The 20,000-nt window shown below is 50.0% G+C and overlaps 1 protein-coding gene across 2 annotated transcripts in view; it reads right to left on the bottom strand.

Annotated features, from left to right (window-relative positions):
- Positions 1-159: 159 nt before the first annotated feature.
- Positions 160-20,000, bottom strand: part of LOC121309549 (cell adhesion molecule-related/down-regulated by oncogenes-like) — a 23,121-nt gene continuing 3,280 nt past the window's right edge. Inside the window, exons 1-8 of one of the 2 annotated variants that reach the window (XM_041242534.1) lie at positions 18,121-18,199; positions 4,746-4,882; positions 3,775-4,050; positions 2,311-2,457; positions 2,035-2,178; positions 1,523-1,813; positions 908-1,177; positions 160-536 (exon numbers count right to left, since the gene is read on the bottom strand). In XM_041242534.1, coding sequence (XP_041098468.1) covers positions 175-536; positions 908-1,177; positions 1,523-1,813; positions 2,035-2,178; positions 2,311-2,457; positions 3,775-4,050; positions 4,746-4,815 — 1,560 coding nt within the window. In that variant the 5' untranslated portion in view covers positions 4,816-4,882; positions 18,121-18,199 and the 3' untranslated portion in view covers positions 160-174. Of the gene's footprint in view, positions 537-907; positions 1,178-1,522; positions 1,814-2,034; positions 2,179-2,310; positions 2,458-3,774; positions 4,051-4,745; positions 4,883-18,120; positions 18,200-20,000 lie in introns of those variants that run through there. The other variant, XM_041242533.1, reaches the window with a different exon arrangement.

Below are 20,000 nucleotides of genomic sequence, written 5' to 3'. Positions count from 1 at the left end.
ATTAGCCACTGTGTATAGATAACCAACTCTCTCTCGTGGTACAACCATGAAGGGGTCAAATTGCTATCTTGCTATTTATTGCTAATATTGCTATTGCTATTTCCATCCCTGAACTTAGAAAACCCACAGGACTCTGGACTCCTCCCTGTGAATAACCGCAGCACGGCAGGGGAGTCACCTACCCACGGTGAGGAAGGCCTCAGCCTGGACAGAGCCCAGCTCGTTCGAGGCCTCGCAGACGTATCTCCCAGAGTGGCCCAGGGAAGCGGCCTGGATGTAAAGCGAGCTGCTCCCCGCCCGGGACATGGTGAAGTGGAGAGGGTCAGCACTCCAGGCCCTGGCTGTGGCCTGCGGGGCTCTGCCGGGCTGGGCTCGGAGCAGGTGGGCTGGGTGGCTGCTGATGGGTCCCTGGCTGTCGTACCAGCGGATGAGAGGAGGGGGGCTCCCACTGGCATTGCAGGACAGAGCCACGAAATCCCCCTCGGGCACCTTGGAGTTAGAGGGAGGGGAGGTGATGACAGGCCTGGAGCTGTACCCTGAAAAACACAGGAGATAAATCAAAAACACAAACAACAGATACTTCTCCTTGTGGTCGAACGGCAGTAGAAGTGTTTGTGTTTCTCCCTGGCTATGTTTAAACCTGCAGTTCATGGCTTGAAACACACACCGGGTGAGTGCCAGTGCCAGTTTCATGCTCCGATAGAGGTTGCTGGAGCCACATCCTTTGCTCAGAGCGAGCCCCCAGCCAAGATCAGCAACTCTAAGCAGAAGTGCTTTTAATTCTTTCGCTGTTACTCATATCTGCAGCGAACAAGTGTTTGAAAAGCAGATCTGGTCGAAGTAGCTGCTCTGCATTGTCAGGCGCACCCCTACCAGACACACACTCCCCTGTGTCACTCTGCTGTACCTGATTGGATGATCAGCCTCCCAGCTGACTGCACCGAACCAATCCCGTTGTCTGCCAGGCACTGGTACACGCCCTGGTCCTGGTGAGTTACCGCGGTGATGCGGAGGCGGGCTCCGGAGAGCTGGTGCCGGGAGGAGGGGTGCAGGGGGGCGGCGTTGTGGAACCAGGTGACGTTGGGGGCAGGGTTACCCCGGGAGGCACAGGTAAAGCGGGCCATCGAACCCACGGGGAGGGACTGATCCGAGAGGCCCCGCAACAGGTAGGCTGGCTCTGAGGGAGAGAGAGGGTGAGAGATCTGATTTATAAGAGGGTGCACAATCAAGGGCCCTTCCACCAGCTTTAATAGGTAAAATGAGATGATGAACGACTTCAGGGTCTGGTTGGAGGTTTAACTGGTTCAATGAAACAATTCAGATCAGGGTTGGAACGAAGACCAGGAGTGGAAGAGCCAACTTTGGCCACTCCTGCTGAAGAGTGGGATTGTATCTGGTATCTACACACTGTCAAATGCACTGGTGTGTTTATAGAGTCACTAAACAGTGCATTGTTTTACAGAGTGCATTCCTAAGTCCTGGGTTTGCTCTCTCTCACTCTCTCTGTCTCTCTCTCTCTTACCGAGTACCCTGACTGTGTAGTTTGCCAGCACCAGCTCTCCCGTCTCAGTCTCCGCGATGCACTGGTAGTTTCCCGTGTCAGTCTCCCTCACGCTGTCCAACACCAGGTTACTGTGGAGCAGTCTCCGCCTCCCGCTCTCAGCCAGGCTCCGCCCCCCCTTTGTCCAGCGCACCGCGGGGGCGGGGCTTCCCGAGACGACACACTCCAGGGTGAGAGAGTCGGGCTGGACCACGGTGAGGAGCAGGGGGGTCCTGGGGTAGAGGATCTGAACTGGGGTCCTGCCATCCGAGCCTGCGGACAGACGAAGCTTTCAGAATAGGAAGGCTGGCAGGGTTTAAAACAGCAAACCTTTTCCACATGCTGATCGTTCACAATGACTTCTAAATGTTTAACTGCTGTCAGAGATGTAAGCAATAAGTGTGGCAAGATGTATCTTACGCACGCCTGGGTGCGTTGTGAGACACGATGTCTCACACTGATGTCATCCCCTCGCCCCTGCTCTGGGTACTCACGTCGGACTGCCAGCCTGTGCCCGTGAGGCTCCACTTTGGTCTCGCCAGTCACAGGGTTCATCGCCCCGCACTTATAGGTCCCCCGATCCTGCGTGGACACAGACGCGATCTGGAGGTTCCCCGATGGAAGAATTAGGAAGTTATCTGTCGGACAAAGAAGACTAGAATAAAACGTGTACAGAAGCGTCTTCTCAAATCTTTCCTGTAGATCCAGGAGCCTGGTTCACAGAGCTACAGCAGCTCTGTGTGAGCAGTCTCTCCTTCGCTGTAGCCTACCTGTCGAGTGCTCAAGCCACTTCCCTTGAACCCGGTACCGCGGCAGCGCCGGGGGGTTGCTCTTCGGTAGATGGCACTCAATGTGCGCCGCGCCACCTTCCTCTGCTGTAACCATCTCCCGAGCTGCCTCACCGAAGTCAGACAGACCTGCACACAGACCAACAGATACTAGATACACTCTCAAGCACTCAGAAGAAAATTCTTATTTTAATAGCTACCTCCCTACCTGTGCCTCCATCCAGCTAGCTGAACGGGTCTGTACTGGAGTGCAGCCACTCGCATGGAGGTCTGCTGCAAGTTTTTTAACTGTTTACCCGCATGTCAGTTTCTGGCTGGTCTTAAATCGGGATAACTGAATTACAGATCTTCCTATAAAAAGTTAAAAATCCCGGGAGCCTGCTTTGAGATGAGAAGCTGCGTCAGTGTGGTCACATTGAGCTTCCTCTCTTTCCTGCAGAGCTAATAGAGAGCTCCCCTGGAGGGCCTGTGCGGATCAACGCCGGGCCGCGCTGTGTGTTTATGGAGTGCGCTTCCTGAATGGAGTGGAATGACCCATTCAGACCTGGAACAAGTGTCCCAGCTCCCTCCCTCCCGCCCGCCTCACTTCCCTCTAACGAGCTCCAGGCATGCTCCACAGGAAGCCCGCAGGCTCATAAAGGACCCCTTGGGGAAGCGTCTGGCTGAGTGCCTGACTGAAACATCGCAGCTTCCCTCCTGTGACCCGAAGCAGTGCAGACAGCCCTTCAGAGACGCAGGGCAGAGCGCTGGAACAACAGAGCCAGCTGCTGCAGAGGGAAAGGAAAATGAGAGCTGCGCAGATAGACAGTGTTCTGCAGGAGGGGTAACGAGAGCTGCGCAGATAGACAGTGTTCTGCAGGAGGGGTAACGAGAGCTGCGCAGATAGACAGTGTTCTACAGGAGGGGTAACGAGAGCTGCGCAGATAGACAGTGTTCTGCAGGAGGGGTAACGAGAGCTGCGCAGATAGACAGTGTTCTGCAGGAGGGGTAACGTGAGCTGCGCAGATAGACAGTGTTCTGCAGGAGGGGTAACGAGAGCTGCGCAGATAGACAGTGTTCTGCAGGAGGGGTAACGAGAGCTGCGCAGATAGACAGTGTTCTGCAGGAGGGGTAACGAGAGCTGCGCAGATAGACAGTGTTCTACAGGAGGGGTAACGAGAGCTGCGCAGATAGACAGTGTTCTAACGAGAGCTGCGCAGGAGGGGTAACGAGAGCTGCGCAGATAGACAGTGTTCTACAGGAGGGGTAACGAGAGCTGCGCAGATAGACAGTGTTCTACAGGAGGGTAATGCTCCCTGCCTGCCTGCCTGCCTGCTTTATGTGACTTCAAACAGCCATACAGTTCTTGAACTGGATTGTTAATACTCTAGACCTGCTCCACACGCACTACAGATTCCCATTGCTAGCTGTTAGCAAACACACCCACACCACGGTAGCGCGCCGTACCTGCCAGGGACACGTGGGCGCTCCTGCTGACGATCGCTCCCTCAGCTGCGCTGGCCACGCACTGATAGCGCCCGCCGTGGAGCGGCTGCAGGGACAGGATTGAGAGCGACCCCGGCCGCACCTCCGCTCCGGCCAGCCGCTGACCGTCCAGCCGCTGCCCATCGAAGAGCCAGGACAGGAGGGCGGAGGGGGGCTCGGCGGCACAGCGCAGCTCCAGCTGACCCCCGGCGACCTGGACTGCAGACACAGGCTCCGAGAGGAAGCGCAGAGGGACATCTGGAAGAGGCAGAGACACTGATGAATGGCTGATTGAAATATTCCGCCTGAGGATGTGCAGCGGCCTCTCGTTTTTTTCACGATTCTGCGACGCGCTGAAACCCCAGAATGAAGCTCAGGATGGACAACAAGACTCCTTAAACAGAATGGAAAATTCACCTCATGACAGAATGGGGGGAGGGGGGGGGGAAACCTTAAGTTAAAATGGAACCCCTTTAGGAAAACGTGATCAACCGTGACTCAATCAACCCCTACACTGAATTTCAATTCTAGCCATTTTTTAAAGTTGCACCTCAGTGCTCCCAAAGCCACTCCTAAGGCATATATTCTCAATACTAATGAAGCACTGCATCTAACATGCTGAAGGCTTAAAGGTGCCAATGTTTCAACAGTAAACAAGAAACTCAAATCCTCAACGCTGTAGCATTTTACTAAACGTTCAAACCGGAAATGTGCTTATCAAACCGGATCCTGCATTGGTTTCCTTACATTGGTTTAAAAAAATAATGTAAAGTAACTTGGTTTACTGTAAACCCCTGGAATTAAGAGACGTAAACTATGAACGAGCATAAAGATCAAATCAAGTCTGCTTTGTAACTGTATGACATTTTAAAAGCTATGTGAAGTGTTTGATCAGTTAAACACAGATTTACAGCCTCGACTGCAGCTCGGTGGAGCAGCGGCTCTCAGTTTACCTGCACAGGTGATGATGGAGGTGAGGGCAAGATAGAGGAAGCTTGGAAGGATCCCCGGAATGGGACCCATATCGCTGCGTCTCCCAAATATCCGGGCAGGAATTCCACAAGGAGAGTCTGGAGCCGCCCACGCAAACCTGCAGCACAGAGAGGTAAAACAGGTCAGAGATTCTGCAATAGAGATGCTTTCTTTAGAAAGAGATTATCAGATCTTGTCAATTAAATCAGGTATCTTAAAGTCCAGTGTGATCTAGTAAGTAGCACTTACTTTCTATAGCCACTGAGCTCCTCAAACCCACTGCCTTCCACACTGCAGCCCAGCGCTTTCTTTATCTAACCACTGAGCTCCTCAAACCCACTGCCTTCCACACTGCAGCCCAGCGCTTTCTTTATCTAACCACTGAGCTCCTCAAACCCACTGCCTTCCACACTGCAGCCCAGCGCTTTCTTTATCTAACCACTGAGCTCCTCAAACCCACTGCCTTCCACACTGCAGCCCAGCGCTTTCTTTATCTAACCACTGAGCTCCTCAAACCCACTGCCTTCCACACTGCAGCCCAGCGCTTTCTTTATCTAACCACTGAGCTCCTCAAACCCACTGCCTTCCACACTGCAGCCCAGCGCTTTCTTTATCTAACCACTGAGCTCCTCAAACCCACTGCCTTCCACACTGCAGCCCAGCGCTTTCTTTATCTAACCACTGAGCTCCTCAAACCCACTGCCTTCCACACTGCAGCCCAGCGCTTTCTTTATCTAACCACTGAGCTCCTCAAACCCGCTGCCTTCCACACTGCAGCCCAGCGCTTTCTTTATCTAACCACTGAGCTCCTCAAACCCACTGCCTTCCACAAACCCACTGAGCTGCCTTCCACACTGCAGCCCAGCGCTTTCTTTATCTAACCACTGAGCTCCTCAAACCCACTGCCTTCCACACTGCGCTTTCTTTATCTAACCACTGAGCTCCTCAAACCCACTGCCTTCCACACTGCAGCCCAGCGCTTTCTTTATCTAACCACTGAGCTCCTCAAACCCACTGCCTTCCACACTGCAGCCCAGCGCTTTCTTTATCTAACCACTGAGCTCCTCAAACCCACTGCCTTCCACACTGCAGCCCAGCGCTTTCCTTATCTAACCACTGAGCTCCTCGAACCCGCTGCCTTCCACACTGCATTTTCTTGTAACTGGGTGTGCACGGATTTCATCCCCAGCCTGGCTTCCTCTATGATATCACTGCGATCCCACACTGTGCTGCCCCTCACATATTCAGCGTTGCCTGAAGCCCTGGGAGAGACACCAGTGACAGTGAAAGAAAGAGAGAGAATGTAATTAGAAACATTCCTTTTCTTTTGAATCAGCTTTTTGCCAATAATCCCAGAGGCTTTGATCACTGGTTCCTGCACGCTGGCCTGAGCCTGACTGCTGGGGGAGGGACAAAGACAGCCAGCTGGGCTTTCCTGCCCCGGACTGGGGCAGGGGGATTAGAAGAGACAGGATCTGTTTCAGGGGGTAGCCTCTGGTGTCAGCAGCTGGAGCAATGTTTTCTGGGGGGGGCGGGGGGCCAGACCAGTGTCTGGTTGCATTAAACACTTTAGATAATTATTGAACAATAACACTGAAGGACAAATTCTGTCTCATCTAAGGCAAGAGAAATGCGTTGGCTGCCACTGTGGTTTTCAATTGCTAATGATTCCCCTAGTTGTGCAGTTTTCCGTCTTGTTTTCAGCGTACTAAACACACAGACAGGCTTCAAAAACTACCAATAGCTACAGTCGTTGCTCTGTGCACTTCAGACTGCCATATAAATTCTAAAGGAAAACGTTTAAATCAATGTGCACTGATTAGTGGCGATATTTGTAAAGTGGAAACTTTTCCATAGAGAAAGAAGCAAAGCTCTCACATCAAGTGATTGATATCACGCTCTACTCCACTGGAGTGGACTTTGTGCTGTGCTTATAAAATGATTTAAAAAAAAAAATCAAATAAAAACAGAGCTATTAAATAGGAAAACCCGTCAAGTGCAGGAAATGAAGCGAGCGAGACAGACAGTGCTCTCTGGTCCTTCGATTACTCAACACGTTTGCATAGCTTTGCAAACTTACAATGCAAACATTCAAACTGCACTTGAATGCTGTTTAAAAAGAGAAAGAGAGGGGGAGAGGGAGAGGAGAGAGAGGTACACAGAGAAAGAGAGAGAGAGAGTGAGAGCATAAGAGAGAGAAAGAGAGAGTGCAAGAGAGAGGAGAGATACAGAGAGAGAGTGAGAGGAGAGATACAGAGAGACAGAGAGCAAGAGAGTGTGAGAGAGAGAGCACAAGAGAATGCAAGACAGCGAGCAAGGGAGGGAGAGAGAGAGAGAGAGAGAGAGAGAGAGGAGAGATACAGAGAGACAGAGAGCAAGAGAGTGTGAGAGAGAGAGCACAAGAGAATGCAAGACAGCGAGCAAGGGAGGGGAGAGAGAGAGAGAGAAAGAGGGGTGCAGGGTGCTTCAAGTAGCCTGATATCAGATTGACAATGTTGTTTAAAAAAGAAAAAAAGTGGAAAAAATATATAAAAGTGGAATCCCTCCCAGGCTGGAGAGCTCCTCGTTCTAGATATGCGAAGCTCCCTTTAACGCGCCCCTCAGCTTATTCGTACCTCATTTTTAGTGGCTCTTTAATGGACACAATCCTCTTAACAAGATAGAAAAGCGATTCAGGGACTCGAACACACAAGAGCTTGGCCAAAGCAAACAAGCCCTCCACAGACGCACTCGCTCCCAGTGCTGGGGATTCCTCTGGCCGTGCTTTGGCACACGGTGAGCAGCCATGTATCCAAGCATCACAGCTGCATTCCAGACATGTCGACAGGAGCAGATTGGCTGCAGCCTATTTGTATTTGCATTGCACTTGTATTTTTGCAGAATGGATTCTTAAAAGCTTTAAAAGTGCAGTCTGCTATTGAAACCGCTCACTGCCTTCCAGAAGAGTTTCTCGGATAACAAGCTAAGAATTGTATTCACAGACTAAGTGGTTTCAGTGACCAGCTGAAGGTTTTGTGTTGCAAAAACAAATTGTTGCACTTCACCATTTTAAATCACTAGTTTAGACGCTTAATCCCGGATTCAAATTATTTCTGTTGCAACAAGCTAACCCTCTGAGGTCCTATCTTGAACCAGGTCCGACATCACAATTTTCCCTTTCCAGTCCGATGTCGGACCCTGGCAGCCACCATCAAAAAGACGTCAAGCACAGGACTCTAGTCGTTTTTTTCCCTCTGGAAAAAAGCAAAGAAAACCTTTCAATGGCTGAGTGAGACCGATAGGAGTCGAGAGAAGCTGAAAAAAGGGGCGTATCTGAGCAATCCATATAGCCCCTGCACCACAGAGATAACACAGGCACAAACAAGACAGCTGCTTCCCCATCCAGCGCCCAAAGAATATCACAGACCTCTGCAGAGCTTTGTGAGATGTTATAATAATAAAATAATGACTTGGATCACATCATTGAGTAGTTTGGCGATAAAACGAGTGATCAGGAGAGGATTTATCAGTATGCACGACTATGAAGAGGTATGTGAAAAATACAGCGAACAAGGGGAGAGGCTTGGCTGGAGATGCAGTACTGAGTGTCCTTTGCTATGCAGTGCCTTTTAAACCTGTTTTACTCTGAAAAAAAAAAAAACATTTTAAACAGCGCGTGTGAAAATCAATTGGGCCTGACGCGCCTGACAAGCGCTGAATAAACGGACCGCTAAGGGTTTAGCAAGCCAAGTAGGTTCTGCTTGCTAAAATCAGCTGATCACGGGGGCCCAGGATTATTGAGGGTCCCTGCCTCTCTCTTCAGAGCATCCCCAGTCCAATCTGCTACTCTAGCGCTAAACTTCACAAGAACCGAGATCAAAAATGAAAAAAAGAAAATACAGCTTTGCAGTGGTTAACCAAAACCCTCTCGAAATAACCTGCACTATTTCATCCAGAAATCACTGTCCCATGAAAAGCAACGCAGCGCGCCCGGTTTATTTCCTCAAAGACGCCTCTGTACAGCGTGCTCTGCTCAAACGGACGTGATAACGATATCTCCATCTGCACAGGAAGCTCCGCAGGCAGGTGGACGCAGGCACAGCGCTCCGCTGAACAAAGGGTTCGGAACAGGGGACATCCAAAATAAACAGCAGTAGAGCTGCTAGCTGATGAGGACACAGGCAGACAGATAGCGATATAACCAGCACAGGTTTCGCTGATAGAGAAACAGATCTCGCTGGGTAGATATCACACAGCGATGGGGTTTGTGGAGGCTGATAGTGACACCGCTATAGACTGGCTGAGATCTGATTCAATCTATAAAGGTACCGAATACAAACACGTTTCATTGCAGCTGATAAAAGACGAGCCATTGAACAAGAGGACGTTCCTCAAATATGGGTGAGCAAACTACAGCAGGAACCCTCATCCGCACAGTGGAAGACATTCAAGTGATCTTATCTTAACGATGCCTTACAATTTACACATGGCTTACCATGCTTGTGCGTGAGCTACCGTGCTTTACTTTTTTTTTTTCTAGGGATCAGCAGGGCAAAGTTATTAAGATTTACTCCCACTGATAACATACTGACAAATATCAACTTGTAAAACAAAAAAACCCACAGGATTACAACGTGCAATTCATGGAACTAGCTCTAGCCTTGCACCAAGCCCTGGGTCTGTGATCTACTTTCAATTCGGTACATTTGTTTGATGATCAGGAGCCAGGATGTTAAAGAAACTGTTCCTCCCTGATTGAACAGCTCCTATTGCTAAACCTGGAGACTCTCAGATGAGCTGTGAGGAGAAGTGTGATCACAGCAGACTTACCAGGGGCTTGATTGTTAAACTCCTGGCGCCTAATCATTTCAATACCATGTTCTGAAGCCCAGGACTGGGTGTAGCAGGGCTAGTGAGAATTTCCAGCCCTGCTATTGAGCAGAAGCAGCAGATCAAGATATTGAAGCAGCCCGTCTGTGCACATCCTCAAGTCAGGAGGACATCAAAGCTGCTGTACTCCAGCTCTTCGTCGAGGGCAACTTGAAAGCTTCCACTTCACTGCCCTGCAAGCTCTCTCAGAGACGGGGGTGTGCCGGGGGGCGCTACGCAGTGAGCCTTCGAACAATAGCACTTCCGCTCTGAGAAAAAACAGAGAGAGGACAGCCAGGGAAATAATAAACTACACCAACACAACCCCGGGGTTATGGGGGTCACAGAAACTCAGGGCTGCTGAACATGTAACCCTTTCTCGTGGTCTACAGAGAAATGTCTCCAGGATGAGGAACGGGTTTGCTGAGGAGCAGTTTGAGCCCTAGTTAAAAAAAAAAAAGTGCAGGGGGAGTGATGCAATCTGGAGCTTGCTGGTAGGAATCCTGGCACCGCTGAGTTGTCAGTTTAGGATTGGGGTGGAAAGATCTAATGGGGACAGTTGACCTCACCTGATTGAAAAACTTGTGACTTGACACCCTAGGGGTGCGTCTCCTTCAATCTCTCGTTTGTCACGTGCCGGCTAGGAATCTGCAATTTTCTTTTGAAACACGAAACCCATTCTGCAGCGACTTGACAAGTTAAATGGCGTGCACTTTTCAAAGGTTTCTCTCCAGGCACACCGCTAATGTTACAGTAGTGCTTTTGTTTTAACAGTAGCCGACGGTGTGAAAAGCAATCCGCTGTTTTTTTTTTCTTCTTGTTGTTTAATGCGTCTGCAGGAAGCACACAACGCCGCTTCTGATCCCCAGATCATCGGATACGGGTTTGCTTTCTTTTCAAAGGAAACGCATCTTTCCAAAAATTACAGATTAAAAGTTAAGCTGACAAAAGCGCTCATTTGCAGAGTATCTCTTTACTCGGGAGCTCAAGTTGCTCTGTAAACAAGGCAAGGGATATAAATCACTTCCCTGCCCTGCTTTCAGCCTGCAGCTACAGCTTCAGCATTTCAGGGAAATCCTTCACACAGAAAGCAGAGCCTGAGGGGAGGCAGGGAGGAGGGATCAGAGACTGATCCTTCAACAAACACCGCAGTTACAAAGAGACATCCGTCACTCCGGAGCCTCTCCTCTCCTGCTGCTGAGCTAAGCAGGTGATCTGTGCTTTCTCTAAGCAACTCAAACCCACTGCCTTCCACACTGCAGCCCAGCGCTTTCTTTATCTAACCACTGAGCTCCTCAAACCCACTGCCTTCCACACTGCAGCCCAGCGCTTTCTTTATCTAACCACTGAGCTCCTCAAACCCACTGCCTTCCACACTGCAGCCCAGCGCTTTCTTTATCTAACCACTGAGCTCCTCAAACCCACTGCCTTCCACACTGCAGCCCAGCGCTCTCTTTATCTAACCACTGAGCTCCTCAAACCCACTGCCTTCCACACTGCAGCCCAGCGCTTTCTATCTAACCACTGAGCTCCTCAAACCCACTGCCTTCCACACTGCAGCCCTCCTCTAACCACTGAGCTCCTCAAACCCACTGCCTTCCACACTGCAGCCCAGCGCTTTCTTTATCTAACCACTGAGCTCCTCAAACCCACTGCCTTCCACACTGCAGCCCAGCGCTTTCTTTATCTAACCACTGAGCTCCTCAAACCCACTGCAGCCCAGCGCTTTCTTTATCTAACCACTGAGCTCCTCAAACCCACTGCCTTCCACACTGCAGCCCAGCGCTTTCTTTATCTAACCACTGAGCTCCTCAAACCCACTGCCTTCCACACTGCAGCCCAGCGCTTTCTTTATCTAACCACTGAGCTACACGCCTCTACAACAGCTCAAAGATAAAGCAGTTTCTAGTGACCTAGATGTTTGCTTTATAAATAGATTCTGAATAACTGCGTGGCTGAGCGCTGCAGTGTTTGAACTTGTACCAGTGTGGAGGTGGAGAGCAAGTTGAGACAGTGTCCTGGATGGGAGATAAACCCGTGTGCTCCCCAGTGCCAGCCTCCTGCCTGAGGGGGGAGCAGAGACACAGACAGCCTTGAAAAATGAGAGCCAATGTTTCTAACAACAAACGTCCTGCACCAGTTTCAACACGCAGCTCACACGGTGCCCCCATCCAAGACAAACACAATTTCAATCAATAACTTAAAACAAAAACAATGACGCCTTTTCTCATAAAGAATCACTGGATTACAACGAAGGAGAATGGAACTGCTCAGCCGGCTAGCGTCCGCTGCCTGCCCCCTCTGGACAGACCCCAGGCTAATCCACTAGACCATGCGTGGCCAGCCCTGCTCCTGGAGAGTCTTCTGGTTATGGTTTAGGTCTTTAGCCACTGATGATTTGAAGATAACAAGAACACCCAGAGGGGTGTGGCTCTCCAGGACCAGTGTTGGCCACCCCGGCATTGGACTCTCCTCCAGAGACTTGGCTGTGAATCTGGCAGCTCAGGGCCAACTCATACTGAAACCAGAAATATTGTGAACACGGTGCAACAGGAGTCTGATTCTAACATGGGTAACTAAACGCGACGTCCTTGAAACTTAAATTACTCTTTCTCAACTGTAAGAGGACGTTTCCTTTACAGACCTAGTACAACAGTGTGTGGGTTCGATCTCTCACACAAGTCAGCCTAGGTGACGTAATAAATACCCTAGTTTAGTTTGGGGGTTGGTTTTCACGACCAACTATTTTCTAACCCTCTCAAACATTGTCTTTTAGCGAACTGAATCCTAACTCAGTCCTTGACGTTTCGACCCCTGTCCCGTTTTACTTATAGTCACGACCGACTCAAAGCAGACACAGAGGGGAGTCCTTTACTCAAGACAACTGTATTAAGGGCGTTCAAGTGAAACGAGTCTGAAGGGTTTAATCAAGAACGCGTGACCAGAACACAATTCAACACAACTGGAAGTCTCTGCTTGAGAGCTGCCCTGGAGCGAGTGGCAGGCTGGCAGGCAGGGGGTGTTCATTTCGGATTGAGGTTGACAACAAGGTATACCAGGGATGGCAATAAGAATCCCATTGCAATGCAGTTGGATCCATTCCTGGTTTTACTTGAGCTTGTTATCTTCCCACCGTGGCTAATCAAGCACATACTAAAACCAGAAATGAGTGAAACGCCTGTGCAACAGGAGTCTGATTCCCATTCATGTGCGCTGCAGGAATCTTTGAATTTAATGCAAAGAAATACATTCTCCTGCAAAGGAAATGAAGGAGATCATGCTTGTCACACCCCCCTCGCTAGAGAGTGGTTCAGTCCGGCTCCCCCTGCATATATATAGGCTGATCAAATCAAACCCCCCAAAAAGTTCTGGTTGATAAACGATTGGGCTCGTTTGTAACCAGATCAAACCGCTTGACTTAGGACTGAGTAAGTAGAACTGCAAAGCAAACAGGACTTTGTCTCTCCGTCTGTCTCTCTCTCTGTGCTCTCCCTCTCATAGTCATTCTCTTCCTGCCTTCCCGCAGGCTCACAGTGCAGCCTGGCAGTGCAGTGGAACTTGATTCACACCCGCAAGGTAAACAGCAAACACTTTAGGTGAGGATCATAAAGCACAGAACTGAAAGGTGTCACTGCTTTCCATCTCACGGGAACCAGGGCTTTAACACACTGCAACACCTTTTAGAAACACTGCCTTCACACACACACACACACACACAGTGCAGAAACTTGATTCACACCCGCAAGGTACACAGCAAACACACACACACACTGACACACACGCACACACTGAAACACAGACACACACACACACTGACACACACACACACACAGACACACACACACACACACACACACACACACACACACACTGACACACACACACACACACACACTGAAACAGAGCCACACACTGACACACACACACACTGAAACAGAGACACACACTGACACACACACACACTGAAACAGAGCCACACACTGACACACACACACACACACACACACACACTGAAACAGAGACACACACTGACACACACACACACACACACAGTCGTTTCACACGCTTCAGTTTTCCTTTTGGCTGATGTCAAAGCAAGCCAGCGGAGTCGCCTCTCGTATTACCATTGTCTCAGCTCATGCTCCAAGTTGTCAAGGATGTAATTTCATAGTGATATATAAGGACAGTCTGTCAGCCTCTCACCCTTATCGAGTTTCGCAACATGCACCCCACCCCCAGAAACAGCTTTCACTGAGCCAAGGTTTGTAATGTTTTTCAAATTGACTTCAATAGAAGATGTGTATGGAGATTGATGCGTTCCACAAGTGAGCGTTTTCAATGAAAATCTGATATTCAAGCACACACAGTGGGAGTACAGTCGCTTGTCAATCCTGCAGCACTTAACTGTTTCCTGAATATCACTGTCCTCACCCAGCCCGGCTCACAAGACAAGGCATCAATCTTCACAGGAACCCTGTCTGCCAGGCTCCCCCAAAAACTCAGATTACCATTAGCAGCAACAAAAACAGAGACTGCTCGCAAAGCTTCAAGTCAAATAAGTATTCACAAAACCGTTCCTGACCGTCTTTAAGCATCGTCAGTAGAGTTAAAGCTTGGTGAATGGGGCCAGTAGTACAGCGTGTTAGATTCTCAAAGACCATTAGATGAAATCGCCAGATCAGCCTTTTTTTCAGAAAGGACTCCTATTTAATTTAGGGGCTTGTAAATAGTTTAACGTCGTTTCGGTGGCTTTATTTTGCATGGGCAAAAGTAAGCAATTACCCAGCGAACCTTAATAAAACCATAACTGCATATCAATTTAATAACGGATTTATGTCAAGCCAGACCCATCATTCCCAGTTTCTCATTAGCTGTGGAATTGAAATGGCCATTTCTGTTTCCTTAATAATATCAACCACTAATACAAATTTAGAGCTTTGATCATTTCCAGACTTTAAAGTCACTCTGTCAGTGGGGGTGGGGTGTAATTTTTTTTAAAAAGCTTTTCGAATTTTCCTTTCTGATCCCCCCCCCCCCCCCCCCAAAAGCTGGCTGAATTCCTCAGGTGCTCCTGCCTAATGTGATTCCCAGGGCATCCTCTCCGCTCCGAGGATCAAGAGCTTGTGCATTCTCTCCTGCGGTCCCCAAACCCAGTCTGGCCGTTCCACTTAATCAAAGCCAGAATAGTCCCGCACAGCCCTGCTGCCTTCCCATTGTGCACGCTGCCTGCCTGCCTGCCTCCCTGCCTCTGCAATGCAGGCAGGGACACCGCGGGGCTCCGACACTCACTTTCAAGCTAAGAGCCTCTGGTGTCGGGTTCAGAGCTCTCAGAGGGGGGGCAGCCAGTGACTCCTGCATGTCTGACTGAGGTGCCTGCGTATAACTTATTAAAATAAAATCCAAACTTTCCAGGATACACCGCGTCAAAATGAGCCGTCTTCACGTTTCCAAGAGGATTATTCCCCCCGGCAGCCAGCTACACCTTTTTGAAACCTGTTTATTTATTAAGTGCAGAAGGGCTGTTCTGATCAAACAAGCCCCACCGATGTACATCAGAACAACCCAATTAAAATTTGTAAACACCGCGGACGCAGAACCGCGGCTTTCTGCTAGTATTTACTGCCGAGGTTCCAGAAAGAGTGACTCAGCCTGAAAGGGGTGTGAGGGATGCAGGGCTGCCTGACATGCCCTCACTCTCACAGCTCCTCCAGATCCACCTGCAACTCCCAGCGACACGCCGAGACAAGGACCCAGCCAGCTCCCAGCGACACGACGAGACTGTGACCCAACCAGCTCCCAGCGACACGCCGAGACTGTGACCCAGCCAGCTCCCAGCGACACGACGAGACTGTGACCCAGCCAGCTCCCAGCGACACGACGAGACTGTGACCCAGCCAGCTCCCAGCGACACGACGAGACTGTGACCCAGCCAGCTCCCAGCGACACGACGAGACTGTGACCCAGCCAGCTCCCAGCGACACGACGAGACTGTGACCCAGCCAGCTCCCAGCGACACGACGAGACTGTGACCCAGCCAGCTCCCAGCGACACGACGAGACTGTGACCCAGCCAGCTCCCAGCGACACGACGAGACTGTGACCCAGCCAGCTCCCAGCGACACGACGAGACTGTGACCCAGCCAGCTCCCAGCGACACGACGACGAGACTGTGACCCAGCCAGCTCCCAGCGACACGACGAGACTGTGACCCAGCCAGCTCCCAGCGACACGACGAGACTGTGACCCAGCCAGCTCCCAGCGACACGACGAGACTGTGACCCAGCCAGCTCCCAGCGACACGACGAGACTGTGACCCAGCCAGCTCCCAGCGACACGACGAGACTGTGACCCAGCCAGCTCCCAGCGACACGACGAGACTGTGACCCAGCCAGCTCCCAGCGACACGACGAGACTGTGACCCAGCCAGCTCCCAGCGACACGACGAGACTGTGACCCAGCCAGCTCCCAGCGACACGTCGAGACTGTGACCCAGCCAGCTCCCAGCGACACGTCGAGACTGTGACCCAGCCAGCTCCCAGCTGTGACACGCTCCCAGTGACACGAGACTGTGACCCAGCCAGCTCCTAGCGACACGCCGAGACTGTGACCCAGCCAGCTCCCAGCGACACGTCGAGACAAGACTGTGACCCAGCCAGCTCCTAGCGACACGCCGAGACAAGGACCCCGCCAGCTCCCAAGACACGTCAAGACAATCACATTTTTTTTCGAATGTGTTTTTATATAACTGGCTGTCTCTGGAGTGTGTTGTACACATGAGCTCTCTTGTGTTGTTTTTAACTTTGCTCAGCGCTCTGGGACGCCATGGTGTGAAGGGAAGGCGCTATATAAAAACACATTTGTATTGTATTGTAATGTCTTCTCTGTCACAGTACATGTTTCCCACACAGCTTCTCCAGCCAAACTAACAGCACTGCTATGGATCGGCCCAAGAATGTCAGGAAAGCAAAGAGCCCCCCCTTGATCACTCAGGCCCTGCTTACAATGCAATGTTTACCGACGACACAGATCCCAGCACCCCCCCTCCCCCGTCCCCAAGCGCCAGCACTGTGGCCTGGGAGACTGTGCTAACCTGAGCCCCAGGCTTAATGAAGCAGGACAGCTGGGCAGTTTAACGTTTGCTTCTCGGGGGAGCGGGGGGGGGGGTTGTATTGCAGTACACCAATGCACATTTCTTTAGAAATCACAGCCCCAGGTGCAGAGGGCATCTCTCTGCTGGGGGAGGTAGGGGGTCTTGGGAGTTCCCAAGATTTACAGCAGAGAGCATCTGGGGCCCCCAGCTCACACTGGTACAGTCCTGGGGAAACGCTCCGTTTAAAACTACGAGACCCAAAATGCAGTAAAACGCCAGGAATACATGTACAGAGCCCTACAGCGCAGCCAACAGTAAGACCCTGCTCTCTGCACGCACGCCAGTCCTGCTCTCTGCACGCGTGTTCACAAACGCTCCCCCTCACGTAAACATTGCAAATCTAAACTCGTAGCTTCGGGTGAATTTTAAACAAACACTGGAGGTGCGAGGCAGTGTCAGCAGAGAGTGGTCCTGTGATTTCAGCGCTGGAATCCTGTTCCCTAGGGCTAAGTGGGAGGGAACAAGAAGCACTTAATGTGTGCAGGGACCCCTGCTTCCCCCCTCGCTCTCATAACACAGGTGTGTTAAAATTACAACACAGGACGTCTGCACAGTAATGTTGCTGCTTTCCCCATGCACTTACCACAGTGTGCATTGCTGTACTTCTAAATGGGTTTTACCATACTTCTCTAGGCTTTGCAATGCTTGCCTATGCTTTATTACAGTTTGCTAGACTTTTACAACAGTACACTTCATTAAAGGTGGGTGTACAGTACTTGCATGTGCATGCATGTGCGTACTTGTGTACAGTACTGGGTATTTCATGCAAGTAACTGGTGTGCAGGTATTTTAATAATCTAAACAGTAGAAGATCTTAATACCAACATTACAAAAGCACGGATAACTGATAAGAACACGGAATCAAAGTGTGCTGACCACGAGAGATCATTAAACGAGGCTCAGAGTGTCTACATGCAGTACATTTAACTTCATTTGCTGGTTTTAAAACTTTTCTTAAAATTTGTATTTTTTTAGGCAAAAAAAAAAAAAAAAAAAAAAAAACAGGTTCGAAGCTATGCAGTAAAGATCAAAACTACAAAACACACAGACACACAATCAACACACAAATACAAAAAGGTTCCGCAGGGCAATGACTGTTAATAACGAACGGATCGAGGTCACTCTCATAATAAAAGAGATCACAGAGTGTTGCTTCATCCCAGAGTATTTTTCAACAGTTTGAAATAATTCACCCGACCTCAATCCCTTGGGATAAAACGCTTCTGCAAGCAAAATGCACGTTTAACAACCCCCCCCCCCCCGTAAACACCATCCCCCGCGCGGTCTGTAAACATGACAGCCCCGTCTCGGTGATTCACTTCGACTGAAAACAATGAAGATATGCTTTTTAATATTTACCAGCTAGGAATAGCAGGCGAGCGCTGGGTTTGTTCGTCAGTCTTGCTAAGCCTTTTGCACCACGTAGCACAGACTAGTCCTAGTTACTGAAAGAGATGTTCCCCCAGCCAGGTCGGACTTGCCCTGTTTTTGCTCGGGGGGTGGGGGGAGGGTGGGGGGGTGAAGGGTAGACGTTACCTAAGTTCCTTTGCTACAGCCAGGCAGTGTTACCAAACCCTGCTTCCCAGCCAGCCAGCCGGTGCACTTGTCCAACACACTCACTGCAGCTCAGCAACACACAGGGGACTGTCCTCCAGTTGCGATCACTTCGTTTAACGTGGGGGTTGGAGGGAGGGTAGAGGACATCACAGATTTATTTTGACCTTGTATAGGCCTGCAGAGTTTTCTGGCTCCAAACTGCAGTTCGGAGCTGGAAACTGTGACTCGGAATCTGACAGAAAAACGAACAGTTCTCTGGTGTGTCTGAAAAGTGAGAAACGCTGTCAGCTGGTTATATTATTATTACACGTCCACGGCCATACAAGGCATTCTCAGAAATGGCTGATGTGACTCACAGACGCAGGCTCAGGAGTTTTGTATGGTGGGGGGATTAGGGCTTTGTCAGCTTTTAAAAAGCACATTGCATTCAAGCCAACATTACAGTACATCATATATTCAGCCCTCCCTCGTATACAGCAACCCTTGAGAGGAATGCTGATTGGGGATTTCAAAATCCAGCACCATTGAGTCTTATGAATCAGTAAGTTGCTTGTAATCATTCTGATTAGGAATCCTTTTGAAAAACAAGGACGGTTTTACAAGAGGAAAAGAGAAAATAAGATCAGAGCGCAGCTGAACAAAACCCCCCAGCTGCCCCAAGTTCAGAACGGAGCCATATTCGAAGCCGTGTGACTAACACAATGTAATACAATCCAGGCACTGAAGCTGGCAATATATCTGAGAACCATACTGAAGACAGAGTCAGGGCGAACAATGGAGACGCTCGCTGCTCCGGAGAGAGAGGCGCTCGCTGCCCCGGAGAGAGAGGCGCTCGCTGCCCCGGAGAGAGAGGCGCTCGCTGCCCCGGAGAGAGAGGCGCTCGCTGCACTGCAGAGAGAGAGGCGCTCGCTGCACTGCAGAGAGAGAGGCGCTCGCTGCTCTGGAGAGAGGCGCTCGCTGCATCCCATCAAGGTGTTAAACAGAGTTTGTTTTATCTGAAATCGGGAAGCAAAGTCTGCCTTCAGCAACTCTTCAGCCTTCAGGCAAGCTGAAAGAAACCCACTCATCTGTCTCCACTGTTTGAAAAGTGATTCTTTATTTTTCAATTTCACCCTAGTGGTTTTTATTTTTTAATCTATTCCAAGCTCTGGGATTCCAGGACAGGAGACAGCAGCGCGACGCACGACCAACTCAAACACACACAACCACACACACGATCGCGCCCCATTCGCTGGCTGCGTTTAACTTTCCGAGCTCCTCAATCATCTTTTGCTATCAATCTTTTTCGACGACAGTCACACGCTTGCCTGTTTGCTTTCCCGGGCTCCTCCAGGTCTGAATGTTTAAGCTTGATTGAATGACTCTGTTTGAAAGTTAAAGTTTATGTACGTGGTGCACGCCTCTCCCCAGATGATTAGTGTTAGCGCACCGCTATACAAAAACACAAAGTAATCCCTTCGTGGCAGTCTCTGACTTTCACACATACTCTGATGCTAACTCAAATAACAAATGATCCCTAGGTTTATCAGCACTGCTAGCGCTGTACACCTTGTGTATATTTGACACTAAATATTTATTTCACCGCTGTGAGTGCATATTTTTTTGCGCCCTAAATAACAGGAACAAATTAAACAGACCATAATTTATTATAGACAGAAGTAGAAAAGGTATTCGTTAAAGGC

The sequence above is a fragment of the Polyodon spathula genome, unplaced genomic scaffold (genome assembly GCF_017654505.1).
Source record: "Polyodon spathula isolate WHYD16114869_AA unplaced genomic scaffold, ASM1765450v1 scaffolds_1313, whole genome shotgun sequence".
Taxonomy (NCBI): domain Eukaryota; kingdom Metazoa; phylum Chordata; class Actinopteri; order Acipenseriformes; family Polyodontidae; genus Polyodon; species Polyodon spathula.
This window is presented reverse-complemented; position numbering and strand designations above follow the sequence as displayed.